The following is a 14,667-nucleotide window of genomic DNA, read 5'->3' on the forward strand; positions in this document are numbered from 1 at the left end:
TTCAGACTAAGGCTGCGTCCGCACTGCAGAAATAATCATTTGACGCTGCTTTAACTGCCATGGCTGAATGCTATGGAATTCTGGGAATTGTAGTTTGGTGAGACATTTAGCCTTCTCTGTTAGAGAGCTCTGATGCCACAACACACTATAAATCCCAGGACTCCATAGGATGGAGCCATGGCAGTTACAGCTGTGTCAAACTGAATTATTTCTATATGGTGTATATACCTTTTGTTAACTTTTTAACTTTTGCATGTTTTTGTATTAATTTTATATTATTTTAACTATATGTTTTTAATTGTTTTAATTTTTTATTGCGATGTTTTAATGTTTCATCTTGTGAGCCACCTTGGGTCCCTTTTTGGGGAGAAAGGCAGCATAGTAGTACAGTAGTAGTAGTAATTTCTGCATTGGGGCTGCAGCCTAAGTGAAAGAGAGAAGTTGACAGCATGAGCTTTCCTAGACTTGAGACTACTTCCTTAGTCTGCAGCCACACTGTAGAAATAATCCAGTTTGAGACCGCTTTAACTGCCATGGCTCAATGCTATGGAATTCTGGGAGTGGAACTATGGTGCCACAACAAAGTACAGTTCCCTGTATTCCACAGCATTGAGCCATGGCCGCTAAAGTGCTGCCAAACCGTGTTATTTCTGCATTGGGGCTGCAGCCTAAGTGAAAGAGAGAAGTTGGTAACATGAGCTTTCCTAGACTTGAGCCTACTTCCTTAGGCCGCATCCCACACTACAGAAATAACCTGCTTTGAGGCCACTTTTAACTGCCATGGCTCAGTGCTATGGAATCCTGGAAACTGTAGTTTTGTGAGATAGTTAGCCTTCTCTGCTTTGGTGCCACAACAAACTATGCTTCCCAGAATTCCACAGCATTGAGCCATGGCTGCTAAAGTGGTGCCAAACCGGGTTATTTCTACAGTGTGAACGCAGCCTAAGTGAAAGAGAGAAATGGAGCCTACATCCTTAGGCCGCATCCCAAGCTGCAGAAATAACCTGGTTTGAAACCACTTTAACCAGGAATCCTGGCAACTGTAGTTTATTGTTCATTAACTGGGAATCCTGGGAACTATTATGTTAACCAGGAACATAGTTTATTATTAACTGGGAATCCTGGGAGCTGTAGTTTATTAACCGGGACTCCTGGGAACTGTAGTTTGCTCACCACGAGTCCTGGGAACTGTAGTGTTGTTGTTTATTAACCGTGAATCCTGAGAACTGTAGTTTGTTAACCGGGAACACGGGAACTGTACTTTATTGTTTATTAACTGGGAATCCTGGGAACTGTCGTTTGTTAACCAGGAATCTTGGGAACTGTAGTTTGTTAACCAGGAATCCTGGGAACTGTAGTTTGTTAACCAGGAATCCTGGGGACTGTAGTTTGCTGTGGCCTCAGAGAGCTCTGTGACAGAGAAGGCCCAACCTTTTACAACCCTCCAGTTCCCTGTTTTCCACAGCATGGAGCCATGGAGGGTCAAAAAAGCGGCCTCAAACCGGGTTATAATACCCCTGCAGACAGTGTGTGTTTGTGTGTGCCGCCTCAGGCCTACTCCTATTCCTCCTCCTCTTGGGGGCATCCTCCAAGAGAGAGGCTGCCTGCTGTAGCCAGGCACCGGCGTTAGGAGGAGCATCCACTGAGCAAGAGAAAGAGAAAGAGAGTGGCAGAGAGAGAGGCAGCCTCTCTCTCTTCATCATCCCTCTGTCTTCCTTCCTTTCCCTCCTCAAAGCGCAGGAGGAGGAGGAGGAGGAAAATGGCGCCAGGGGAGCCTGGCCACAGACAGGGGCCACCCCAATCTCTGCTGCCAGGCTGAAGAGGGGGCCATTTCCTCCCTTCCTCAGCCCCCACACACTGAGGGCAGGGATAAAGGCTGCCTCTCATGGGCTGTTGTTGTTGTTGCTATCATCATCCCTGAGGAGGCGGCGTGTGGTGCGGCTTGCTTTGCTCTTTCACACTGGGGAAGCAAATATAGCCATGCCCTCCTCCTCCTCCTCCTTTTCAGCCATGGCTGGCGGCGTCCCTCCTCCTCCTCCTCCTCCTCCTTTCCCTGCCCCCCTGAAAGCCCCACCATCGCGGGGGAGAAGCAGGAGGAGGAGTGGGGCAGCAGCAGCAAGGCTGGACTTGGGCTCTTGGATGCCTCGCTGAAGGCAGAGACAAGGGCGACGCTGCTGCCCAACACAGGAGCTGCTGCTACTGCTGCTTCTCCTCCTTCCTCCTCCTCTTTATTCCCTCCTCATAACGCCTCCTCTCTCCCAGCCAAGGAGGCAGAGGGACCAGGGATATAAAGAGGGGGATCCTGCTGCTGCTGCTGCTGTTACTGCTTCTCTTTCTCCTTGGACTCCCCACCTTTTGCAAGCCACCTCCTCCTCTACTTCTCCTTTCCCCCTCTTCCTCGTTTGCAGCAGATGCGTTTGGGGGTCAGCAGCTGGGACTATGGTGAAATTTCCAGCGCTCACTAACTACTGGCCCTTGATCCGGTTCTTGGTCCCTTTGGGCATCACCAACATCGCCATCGACTTCGGGGAACAGGTAAGAAGAAGAAGGAGGAGGAGGAGGAGAGAGGCCACCACCAGCCTCCTCTTCCTCCTTAATATCTAACTCTTGTCCTTAGGTACCCCCCCAAAAGAAGGAACCCATCGCTGCTGAGGGATGATGCAAAGAGCATTCCCATAATCTCCCCTTTTTATGTGATGACAGAAAGGCAGGAGGTCCTACTTTTTGGGGTCTTTGGGGTTTTTTGTCCTTTTCCTCCTTAAAGAAGCCCAGGATTTTTATTTTTGATGGATGGCAACAAAGAGGTTTGGATGTCAAATGTGCAAAAAGGGTTTGCCTATTCCACATATGTGAAAAGGTCTCTTTCCAAACATGTGACAAGGTCTCCTTTTCCCAAACATGTAAAAAGGTTTGCCTTTTCCATATATGTGAAAAGCTTTGCCTTTTCCAGACATGTAATAATGCTTGCCTTTTCCAAACATGCAAAAAAGGTCTCCCTTTTTCCCAACCATGCAGGGAGTAGAAGGTATGGATATGGGCCCACCAGGTTCAATGGGGAGGTCATTAGGTGGTTGCCATTGAGGGACACAGATTGGGAGGATGAAATAAAAAATGAAGGGGGGAAAAAGCAGCCAAAGAGGAATAAAACTGTTAGATGGAGGTGCGGCGGACCTGCTCAGAGTCTTACTTAGAGCACATAATTCTAGATGCAAGCAGCCATTTCATTTCACTAGGTCTTCTTCATGTGTCTGTATGTGTTATGTCTGTGGTTCTTTCTATGGTATTTCCCCCGCCCTCCACATTTGACTATATGTGTTTTTAATTCCCAAAAGTTGTTTGCTGGAAATGCAGTTAAGTGCTGGGGGGGGGGGGGGGAAGAGCTGCTTACATTGTGCAGGAAGATTATGTAATTGGGATTTCCACTCAGTAATCGTGGCTGGCGTCTAAACTTAGCAGAATACCTGGGCTGCGTTGGTGTTTCCAGGTGGAGACCGGGTGCACCATTATTATTGTTATTACAACTGCAATTAGGCCTAAGGGATGCTCATTGTGGAGGTGACAATTATGGGTGTTGCACACCTGAAACAACAGGGGTGACTGTGTTAATAGATAGCTGGACCTTGTTTGCATTTACCTGGATGGAAGCACTGCACATTCAATGCTCTCACCTAAGTATTGCAGACTCAGAGGTTGATAGCCCTGTCCTCTCTTCCCATGTTGTGGTGGGACTGAAGGGTCTAAACTTACTGTAGCCATACCTCTTTTCCCCCTCCTTACTAATGTCCTCTCTCAGTGTGGTGTCACGAAAAAGCAGCTGCTGCTATAACCCCCTGAGGAGCCAGTGAAGCTGTCAGTCCCTGCATTTCTTAGGTGTCAGTTATGTTGCCCTTGGATGGCTGAAAATGCTGTGTAATGGCATTAGGGAAGGGTGTGAGCGAAGAGCTCAAGCAAAGGGCTTCTGCTGATAAATGCTTGCCGCTCCTGCCCTTCTGAGCAAGGCTTTCCTTGTTGTAATTTCTCTGGGCACTGGCTTCTTCAGTGCAGAGCTGCAGAATACAGCTGTAACTCTTGATATTTTAAACAGTAGCCTTAACACTTACTTTTTAGTTGGGGCAGCTGAGATATTTAGCAGGTTTAATGGTTGGGTATCTTCCTGGACTGTGCAACTGCAGAGAGCAGGATGGGTTTGAGCTCTTCCAAACTAGACCAAGGAGGCTGAGGTCTCCCACCAAAATGACTGGAAAAATTGGAGCACCAAGACTTCTTGAGCCTCCTCAGGAATTGTCCATCAGAAACAGAGTAGATGGTCAAGCACTGAGAAATATTAAGATTGTTGTTAAAATGTTAAGCTCATAATAAAGGCTTCTTGCAGTTTATCCTGTGCCCACATACAGTACTTGGGAGTAAGTGACACTTAAAACACACGAAGGCACTTTTAAATAAGCATTGTGCTTGCAAGAATATTGTGTGTATCGGCCCCTTGATATTTAACTTATTAAATGTTTGAAATGATGCTGCTGGTGAGCTGCAGGGGCTTAGCTGAATTAGACAGGGCAACATCAATAAATAGACAAAATACTTGTGTTTTTGTGTGTGTTAGGTATAATTATTATGGGCTGTAGTAGTTTCTGTGGTGGTAATTAGTAAGCACTAAATAACAAAGGTAGTTTATGCAGTTTGCAGGTCAGTCATACTCAAGAGCTGTTTGGTTCCTCCAAATGAATGGATAAAGAATTAGAACAATCCCCACAAGACATGTCTGTGTGGTAATACTTAATTTCCTGTCATGTCCTGCATGTGCTCCCCCCTGAGTTAGGAAACTCTGTACCACTCACCTAAGAATTCAGCCGTATACTACCAATATTACTCTTTCAGAGTAACAGCTACTGTCCTCCTAACTTTTGTTACCTCAGCAGTAGTGCAATCTGATGCATATCTACTGAGGAGTAAGCCCCACTGACTTCACCAGAGCTTACTTTTAACTAAATGGATGTAGAGTTGCAGCTGCAATCTCTTCACATAGATTAGCACTTTCGATGCATCTTTTATAGGTAAAGTGGTTCTAAAGACCATGGTTATGAAGTGATAGTTAGAGAGCTGAGAATCTTGCCTATTTTCAGAGGAGGAAATGGATTTGACATTAGAATAAGTACACGTTGAGTAGCATCACATGATTGCTGGAGATCATGGGCTAGGGCCAAAGTAATATGTTCAAAATGGATTTTAATAAAAGGGGTTTACTTGGAGGTTCTTGAATTTAAGACTTCCAGCTTAAGCCTTATATATAGCGCACACAAACTCCCCCCCCCCTTTTTTTTCTGTTGACGGGATTGATTATTATGTCTGGAATATAATAAAGGTAAATATACTTGAGAGGTAATACATGGAAAACTGGTTACAGAATTAACAACTTTCCACTCTGTTTCTTTAAGTCATGAATGGAGACTCTTTGGACCCACCACCGGTTGAACTATTACTCCCATCATCTTCACCATTAACCAGGTGGTAGAGGTCTGATCGGAGCCAGTGTTTGAGATTGGACTTCTTGAATCTTGAATTCTGGAGACCACGGATCAAATCTCTGCTTGGCCATAGAAATCCACTGGATAACCTTGAGCAAGTCACTTGTACTCAGATAGCATCAAACCTTCTCTGAACAAATCTTGTCAAGAATATCCTATGATATGGTGGCCTGGGGTTGGCATGTTGGAAATGACTTAAAGGCACACAAGAGCAAGAAAGGGAGATGCGTATCAAAGTTTGCCAATGTTTGAAGGGCCTCAGGTTCCTCATTTCTACTTTAGGAAGATAATGGTTTATACATCCTTTGTACTTCAAATGTGTGTTGCTTTGGACTTACTAGAAGACCACTGTGATGATCCAGTGATTTCAGTGTTGTTGTTTTAACTTGTTAGTTCCCAGAGTACAGTTGTCACCTCTCCATGGACAGTGGGTTAAACGCTGCTATATGCAGCTCAAGGAAATAAGCAAAATATCTGTGCCATCTGTACCAATTAGACCTTCTCTTCCTCTGCAAATCTTCTTAGATCAGGGGACTGCTACTACGATTGCTGAGGTCCATCTTGAGCTTCCCCTTTCTCCCCTCTGCTAACTGGTGCTGGGAACAAGTGAGGAGTGCACCATTCTGTGTGTTGTTTAGCTGTGGCCAACACTAATCATCTGGGCAGTGGAAAAGGAGGAGGCCAATCTGGGAGGAGGCCTGCCTGCCCACAAGGCAATGTGTGGTTGTAGGGCTGAAGCAAGAGACTGATCAAAACACAAACAATTAACAGTGTATATGTGCTCACAGTGGATTGCATGTATGGAAGTTGGAGGAGAGGTTATTCAGTTGGCATTAGCCTTTGAATATTGGCTCACCTAATACAGTGCTACCTCGGGTTACGAAATTAATGCGTTCCGCGGCGCCGTTCGTAACCCGATACATTTCGCAACCCAAAAAGGCGCTGGAAAGCCGCTAGCCGCGCTTCCGATTTAAATTTTGCGCCGAAATTAATTTCGTAACCCGAAAAATCTTTCGTAACCCGGAACAGTTTTTTTAAATCTAACTTTTTCGTAACCCGGAAATTTCGTAACGCGGTCAATTCGTATCCCGGGGTACCACTGTACATAGGACTGGCTTCATTGTGGTGTCATGGCTGCATTGCTGTGATGAAAAGCTCTTTTTCATCTCATCCTGCAATGGCTCTCTTCCATTTTGGTTGTGCCAGCTTGGAATGGGTCTCCAAAAGGCCTTTTGGAATGAATCCAACAGTGAAATGTTTGTATTTGGCTCACAACTGAATGTTGAGAAATGTGAGTTCTCAGAAATATTGCAGAGGGAAGCCACTAAAACTTTTGGGTAGGGAAAACAACCTTGCTTATCAGGTTTTTTTTAGTTATTCTTACTAATTTAAGTGAAAGTGAAGAAGTAGGCATAGATAAATAAGTGGGGGGGGGATTGGAGTAGCCTAGAATCGGGATAGTTGGAAAGAGCTATGACAAATGAAGCAGTTTCAAGAAGAAAGATGGGGATTCAATTAGCTGTCAAAACAAACCAAATGAAAATGTGTCAAATTTAGAGGTTGTGGCATACTGGCCTGTTTGTTGTACTAATGACAATTGCTAATAGGCCTATTCCAAATAGCATTGTGTGGGTTTATGTGATTGAAACAGCCATATAATGTTTTTAAGCAGCAGTGGTACTGTGAGGTTCTTTGAGTTTCCCATTTGCTTCTTTCAGTTTCCTCAGGGCTGCAGTTCATTTCACATGTTATGATATGGGCATTCTGCAGAGCTTGGAAAAGTAACTTTATGGACTACAGCTCTTACAATCTCCTAGCCAGTAGCTCTGGTTTTCTGATCAGTGTATCATGACTTCTGGCTATGTGTGTATTCTTACTAATTCAGTTCCTGTACCATTAGTACCATGAAGATTTACATCTCAGGGTAGGGATATGGACCAATCTTACGCAAGTTTACTCAAGAGTAAATTTTGAGTTTGATAGAACTTGTCAAGAAAGTATACAGGGGATTGGTGCTTTTGAGTATGTGCTTGTCAGTTTGTACAAGTATGTATATGTGTGTCTGTTCATCTTGATGTACATCAGCAAATTCTTTCATATTTTTACTCAGAGGTAAGTCTTACTATGTTGAATACAAGTATGACTCACTTTCAGAAATGTGGACATAGGACTGCAGCCTGGTTCTCAAATACACTGTGTAAGGTGGAATGGAATTGATGGGATAGAAAACTCTCTATTTGATAGAGCTTACTAGTGATGTGTCCTCTTACTGTATTGGCCTAGGACAAGGTGGGCAAAGTGTGGCTCTTCAAATAGAATCACAAAGTTGGAAGAGACCAGAAGGGCCATCTAGTCCAACCCCCTGCCATGCAGAAACACAGAATCAAACCATACCTGACAGGTGACCATCCAGCCTATGTTTGAAAACCTCTGAAGAAGGAGAGTCCACCAAACTCCCGAGGGAGTGAATTCCACGGTCAAACAGCTCTTACTGTCTAGAACGTCTTCCTAAAATTGAGGTGGAATCTCTTTTTCTGTAATTTGCATCCATTGTTCTGTGTCCTAGTTTCTGGAGCAGCAGAAAACAAGCTTGCTCTATTCCCAACATGACACCCCTTCAAATATTTATTTATTTAATTATTTATTATATCACCTCTTAACCTTCTCTTCTTCAGGATAAACATACCCAGCTCCCTAAGTATCTCCTCATAGAGGGCATGGTTTCTAGACCCTTCACCATTTTGGTCACCCTCTGGACACGCACCAGCTTCTCATCCTTTTTTAATTGTGGTGCCCAGAACTGGACACAGTATTTTAGGTGAAGCCTGACCAAAGAAAAATAGAGTGTTACTATTACTTCCCTTGATCTAGACATTATACTTCTGTATATGATGTTGAACTCCAACTCCCAGCATTCTTCACCATTCACTATGCTGGCTAGAACTAGTGAAAGCTGCAATCCAGCAACATCTTCAGGCCTGTCCTTTGCCCACTCCAGGCCAAAAATGAGAAAGGTTCCCAGCCGCACTGGCTTAGGAAGATTGGACCGTGAGATGTTCTATAGCCTTCTTGTAAATATTTGTGCAAGTTCCTTGCAAGAGTTAAAAGCTAAATAACTGAGCTTTTGTTATGGCTTTTATTTTTCAGCATAAAAGGTATCATCACTATAATTTCATTGAGGAGCTTTGACTAAGAAAGATTTTACAGATGTTCATGTTGTTGATTTTTCCCCTCCCCCCATTATAGGAGGAAATCTTTGAGTGTCCCTTCTGGTAGATTTATAGGATTCAGGAGTAATACACATATTCATCTGTATAGTACACGACACAAGACTGCAATTAGAAGCTTAATACATCATGGTGATAATGGAGTATTACCTTGGCATTTAACATCATGCGATTAGGAGTGACTTGGCAGAGGCATAATTTAGCAGCGACCTACAATTCCTATGTGTTCTATGCAGATTCTTTTATCCAGAAACTCCAAATTCTGATCTGTTGTGAGAGTGCTTGTGGTATGTCATGTGAGAAATAATGTAAGGTGTGTGCCAGCCAGAAGCCCTGCCCCCAAGAGGCAACCTTCTATTCCTGCACAACGAATTACCTGTGTGGGCAATGTTTGTTTACAGACAGCCTCTGTCCAGGATTGTTTCATTCTTCACATTTGCATCTGGTATAGGTAGAGAAATCAGTTACTCCCTATGAGGAGTCACAGAGGAGATTTTGTATCTCTGGATAGTCACTGTTAACTTAATAATGCAGTCAAACTCCTGGTGGATTAGTCCAAAGGCCAATCTAGTCTAGCACTCTGTTTTCAGAGTGGCCAATCCCATATCTCTGAGAAAACCCACAACCAGGACGTAAGCGTGTTAGCCTTTCTACTGCTGATAGCGACTAGTACTGAGAAGCCTTCTGCTCCTTTAGGGGGTGATATATAGCCATTGTGAGCCAGTGTGGGTGTAGAGGTTTCAGTGTTGGACTATGACTCTGGAGACCACAGTTTGACTCCCATTTGGTCATGAAATCTACTGAGGGACCTTGGGTGAGTCACTTGCTCTCAGCCTCAGGGGAAGGCAATGGCAAACTTCTTCTGGACAAATCTTGCCAAGAAAATCCCATGATAGGGTGGCCATGTCAGAAATGACTTGAAGGCATACAGAACACACACACACCACATAGAGACATCATGATTTACTAGCCATTAATAGTTTTGTCTAGTATTTTGTGATAGTGACACAGTTACAATGAATTTAAAATGTCTTGGAAAGTGGTTTTCTTGGTGTTTAGGATGTCTCCCACACTTCAAGAACATGAATCTCCCAAAACAACCCTTCAGGAGATTGATATGGTCGCATGTTACTTTTGCACTCCAAAAATGGTGGCTGTGACCTCATGGTGCCACTTGGCAGAGCTTCAGAGGGTGCCAAAATGGACGATGCACTCTCTGGGTTCCAACAGGTAGTTTTCCCCTCTGAGGGGTGGGCCATTCTTATTCCGCAAAAATACATTTTTTGGCGTTTGAAATATATATCTAATTTTAATTCACTGTGCCTACAGGGAAGGACTATTCTAATGCTTTAGTAAGCCGAAATAGCTGCCAGCAGGAAAGATATTGGTTTGATTATGATTTATGGTCATTTGGAGAGCCTCTCATATGGTACTCTTAGAGCTCAGGAAAGATTTTTCTTTGTCACTTGGAATAATAAGGTAATGAACTGTGCAGTTTCCCATTGCAATCCTCTAAGGAATTATATGTTTCTTGTCATTTTATCCTTTGACATAGTGAAATAGGACTTTTTGTTAATGTGCAACTAGGTCACTCGATTATATTTCCTTTGGAATGGTTGTATTTGCTGAACTATGATGTTACATTTTGTTGCTCTGTATTCTGATAACGTGTTGTGGGGATCAGTAAGAAAACACAAGAGAAATTAGGCCATGGATAGAAAGGAGATCACTGTGGGCTCTGTTAACTAAGCTGAGCCACTGTGAGCTTTAGGAACTGGCCCAGTTATTACAGGGCTGACTTTTTTTCTCATGTTTTTCTAGGTTAGCTTTCTTCATCCCTTTTCTCACTACTGTACTGCTGTAGACATTTGCTTGCGCTCACATAAGTCTGCAATGCAGACCTTTTCCCTTTAAACTTTCTAATCTATTTGTTTCTGTTTTTAGTCATCACTGTGTCATTTTGGACTCCTGCCCAGCATGACTTCCCTGGGCCAACTTGTGATACGGATACGTTGGTGCTATATCACAGTTATGGGAACAGGACCTATGTTATTGACCATGCATGTACACACAGCTGGTTTACATAGCTTTTTTAAAAGGATGCAACAAATTTGTGGAGAATTTGTTAACAGCTGTTGGTCATATTGAGTGAGTGGAGCTTCCTCGGTCCAGTGCCATTTTCTTTTGAATACCAAATACTGGCCAAAGCAACATAAGAGGAATGTTCACTCTACGTTAAAAGCAGCGCAGAAGCATTAGGTTGACAAAGGTTAAGGTTGGGGACAGTGCGGCTTGTGGGCAATCTGTGGCCCCCAGGGCTATTTTTGTGGCCTCCTAGAGTCCAAAGTTGTTTGGAAAAAATATTTTTTTTTTACCTCCAAAGGAGTGCGGGGTCAATTTCATCTTGTTTCTGTGCCACCCCCCCGGGGAGGGGGGTGTTTTTAAGTTCTGAGAGATAGTGAGCCAGAGGTTGAGTTCTGCATTGCTTTTTGTTGGAAAGCCAACCCCACAGCTGTTCAGATAATTGAAATACTGGAGGCAAGGATTTGCAGAAGGTTGTCAGGTTAGATACTGTTTCATACATACCTGCATACTTGATTCCTCTTTGCAAATATCTCCTCTTTTCCCCAGCAGGAGCCCACATGGTGGTTTGAATGTTGAAGTGTTGTGGTTTGAATGTTGGGTGAGGACAATGGGAACACAGGGTTCAAATCCTTGTTCAGCCATGGAAACTCATTGAGTGACTTTGGGCAAGTCACATTCTCTTAGCCTTAGAGGAAGGCAATGTCAAATCCTGTGAACAAATGTTGCCAACTAAACCCTGATATAGGTTTGCCTTAGAGTTGTCGTAAGGCAGAAATGACTTGAAGGCACACAACAAACAGCTCACTTGAGGTTTTGGAGTTTGGTCAGTGTTGGAATGGGAGGACACTCAAAACTACATAGCAGGTATTTACAGTAGAAACTTAATAGGAGGTGAAGTCTGTGGATGTGAAAATCTGTCCACTTTATTTACTTTTTTTTATTATATTTCTCAAGATCCTGCCAGCATTCTCATTGTATTTAAGTCTCCTATGAGGTTTTGAAATACACACAACCAATGTTAAATTTGTCTGTATTTTTGTATACAGTCATAGGCCTGTTACAGACTGCCAAAATAAAGCTGCTTCGGGTCTCTTTGGAGGTATGCTGTTTAAATGATGCATGCATCCTAAGAATCCGGAAGCTGCACCAAAGCTGCACTCCAGTGCTAAGGAATGGAGTGTGGCTTTGGCGCGACCTCCGGACTCTTAGGACCCATGCATCATTTAAATAGCATACCTCCAAAGAGACCCAAAGCAGCTTTATTTTGGTAGTCTGTAACAGGCCTCAATGTGGATTTTTATCTAATGTATATTTTAATGCATTTCCTCCATGGATTAAAGTTTGTGTGAATGTTTCAACTTTAGCAATGCATGCTTATTGTGTATTACTCAGAGCAGGGGAGAAGAAGGGAAAGTTAATGTTTGCATTTTCCTTCTGAAAGATATGTGTACATTTTGTTGTCCCAGACCCCAAATTGGATAAATTTGTGATGAATCACTTTGATTTTTCCCATCCTTAGTTAAGCTTCAGAGCTGTGTTTTGCCCTTTTTCCTCTCTCTCACTTAGTCAGCATTCTCACAGAATGCTGGAGACCTCCCTCTCTCCTGGCATCTAGTTCTGCCTCCAAGATGCCTACATAGGAGATGAAGAGGAGATGCTATAAATAAAACAATTGTTTGGCCAACTGTTGGTAGTACAGTATTCTGCCTTAGATACAGAGGAACTGTGTTAATTTTTCAGTCATTTTCAGTGCCTAGCAGATTTATGCCACTGAATGATATAGTTACTGTATATACTCATGTATAAGTCTAGAACTTTTAGTGAAAAAACTGACCCAAAAAACCTGGGTTATCAACTTATCCATGGGTCATTGTAAGTACTGTACTTTAATTCTTATCAAAAAAGGAACCATGCCCTGGTGAAAGGTGAAGCTTAATCTCATCTCAGAGCATCTAAAAGAAGCATCAACCCCTTCTACTATCTAATCCATCCAGCCTTTAGAGTGAGCACAAACAGTTACGCCTTTCAAAATGTTTAAAGATCTTTAGCATTGCTTTCCTTTACTTCAGCCTTTACATCCTTTGTTACATGCTGCTAAGTTTTACCCTCAATTTACCCATGGGTCATATCAAAGTCTATAACCAGCCCTTGACTTATACATGAGGTTGATTTATAGTCAAATATATGTAGTACTATATGATGGAAGAGCTGTATTTTCTTGTGGGGTATTTCTGCAGGATATTAATAATCTAATCATCGTCTAGCCATCTTGCTCATAAAGTGGCTTGCAGAGTATTTTTTGTGCAGAAATACTATTTTTCATGGAGAAAATGCTGTAGTTGAAGAGCTACTTTGCACAAATAGAGTTTTTTTGTGCAATAAAAACATTTTCTATGCTGGAAACATCATACAGAAGGCAAAGTTCACTCCCACTTATGAAATTTGCACAGAATAAGTCTCTAACTTCAGATATTTGAATCAGTACAAAATTCTCCTAGTCAGGATTTTCTGACATTTTCACTTCTCCATTTTCCAAATATTTCAAATGTTGTGTCTATCCCTACTGTATGGCATTGAGCACTGATTATATAACACTGATTACTACTGCTAGTAAAGGAGACCTATTCCCGATCATAAAGGTCTTGGGACAGTTTATATTTTGGCACTTGTATAGCAGCCATGTCCCCTTGTTGTTGTGTGTCTTCAGGTAATTTCAGATTTTATGGCAACTCGAAGGCAACTCATGATATGGTTTTCTTGGCAAGATTTCTTCAGAGGCCAGGAGTTTGCCATTGCCTCCTCTGAGGCTGAATGTGTCCCCCAGTATGTTGCTGTGACTGAGAGCAGATTCAAACCCTGGTCTCCAGAGTCTTTGTTAATGTAACTCCACAGAAGATTGAGATTTCACTATTCCCTTCATCTTGTGAGCTTGCGTCCAGTGCTTTCCATCTTTGAAAAAGACTTCATTTCCCCTTGAGGAGGAAGCACTTTGATCAGATTAGTTCAGAGACGTGATACATATGGTTTGGTTTCAGATAGTAAAGCACAGGTAAATTGGAGGAGCATGCAAGGCAGTGGCCTTGGTTTGTTGAAAACATTTCAGCCCAGCCTCCTTCTCTCTGCCCTGAAACAGTGTAGTTGGAGGGAATGCAGAGGCATGCTGACTAAGTCTAAATTTATTTGCATAAGAAGAACCCTTGCTGAATCAGACAAAAGGCCTGTTTCAGCCTTCTGGTCCCCATGGCAACCAACCAGATGCTGCTAGGAAGCCTAAATGTGGGATGTGAAGGCCATTGCCCAGCAGCTGATATTCAGTGGCATGCCCTTTCTGAATCAGAGCTTGGGAAGGTTATTCTTTTGACCATAACTCCCAGAATCCCCCAGATAGCATCTTCCAGCTGTTTGGCGTTTTGGAGGCAGTTCTTCCTCTCAAAATTAACTTTTCGAGGTGCTGAACAAAAATAACCCTTCAAACTTGGCTCTGAACCACTGTAGCCTTTATGATCAATAATCTTCAGTAGGCGTGATCTCCATGAATTTGTCCATTGCTCTTTTGCTGGTGCTCAGTGCAAGCGAAGGCAGTGAATACTTCAATAATATGTGCTGTGATCCCCCCTCTCCACAAAAATGGAATTTCGCACATATTCAAGCCCCATAGGCTGGAATGGGGGCATGCACCCATGAGCAGTTTTGGGGGCGTGCGCCATTTTAATCCCCTCTGCTCCTCACAAATAAGCAAGGGTTGCACAAACGGAGTCTGCACAAATGGAGGGGCAACTGTACTTCCTTTTGTTTGTTCTGAAGCTATTACCACTCAGTTTTATTACTCCCAG

At 43.1% G+C, this 14,667-nt stretch overlaps 1 protein-coding gene across 2 annotated transcripts in view; it reads left to right on the plus strand.

Moving 5' to 3' along the window:
- The first annotated feature begins 1,686 nt into the window (after positions 1-1,686).
- The window catches only part of ANKH (ANKH inorganic pyrophosphate transport regulator), a 114,073-nt gene continuing 101,092 nt past the window's right edge, over positions 1,687-14,667 (plus strand). The window contains exon 1 of one of the 2 annotated variants that reach the window (XM_089516470.1): positions 1,687-2,535. In XM_089516470.1, the coding sequence (XP_089372596.1) occupies positions 2,440-2,535 (96 nt within the window). In that variant the 5' untranslated portion in view covers positions 1,687-2,439. The remainder of the gene's footprint in view (positions 2,536-14,667) is intronic. The other variant, XM_089516469.1, reaches the window with a different exon arrangement.

The sequence above is a fragment of the Sceloporus occidentalis genome, unplaced genomic scaffold (assembly GCF_023333645.1).
Source record: "Sceloporus occidentalis isolate IW3139 unplaced genomic scaffold, rSceOcc1.0.p SCAF_3, whole genome shotgun sequence".
Classification (NCBI taxonomy): Eukaryota; Metazoa; Chordata; class Lepidosauria; order Squamata; family Phrynosomatidae; genus Sceloporus; species Sceloporus occidentalis.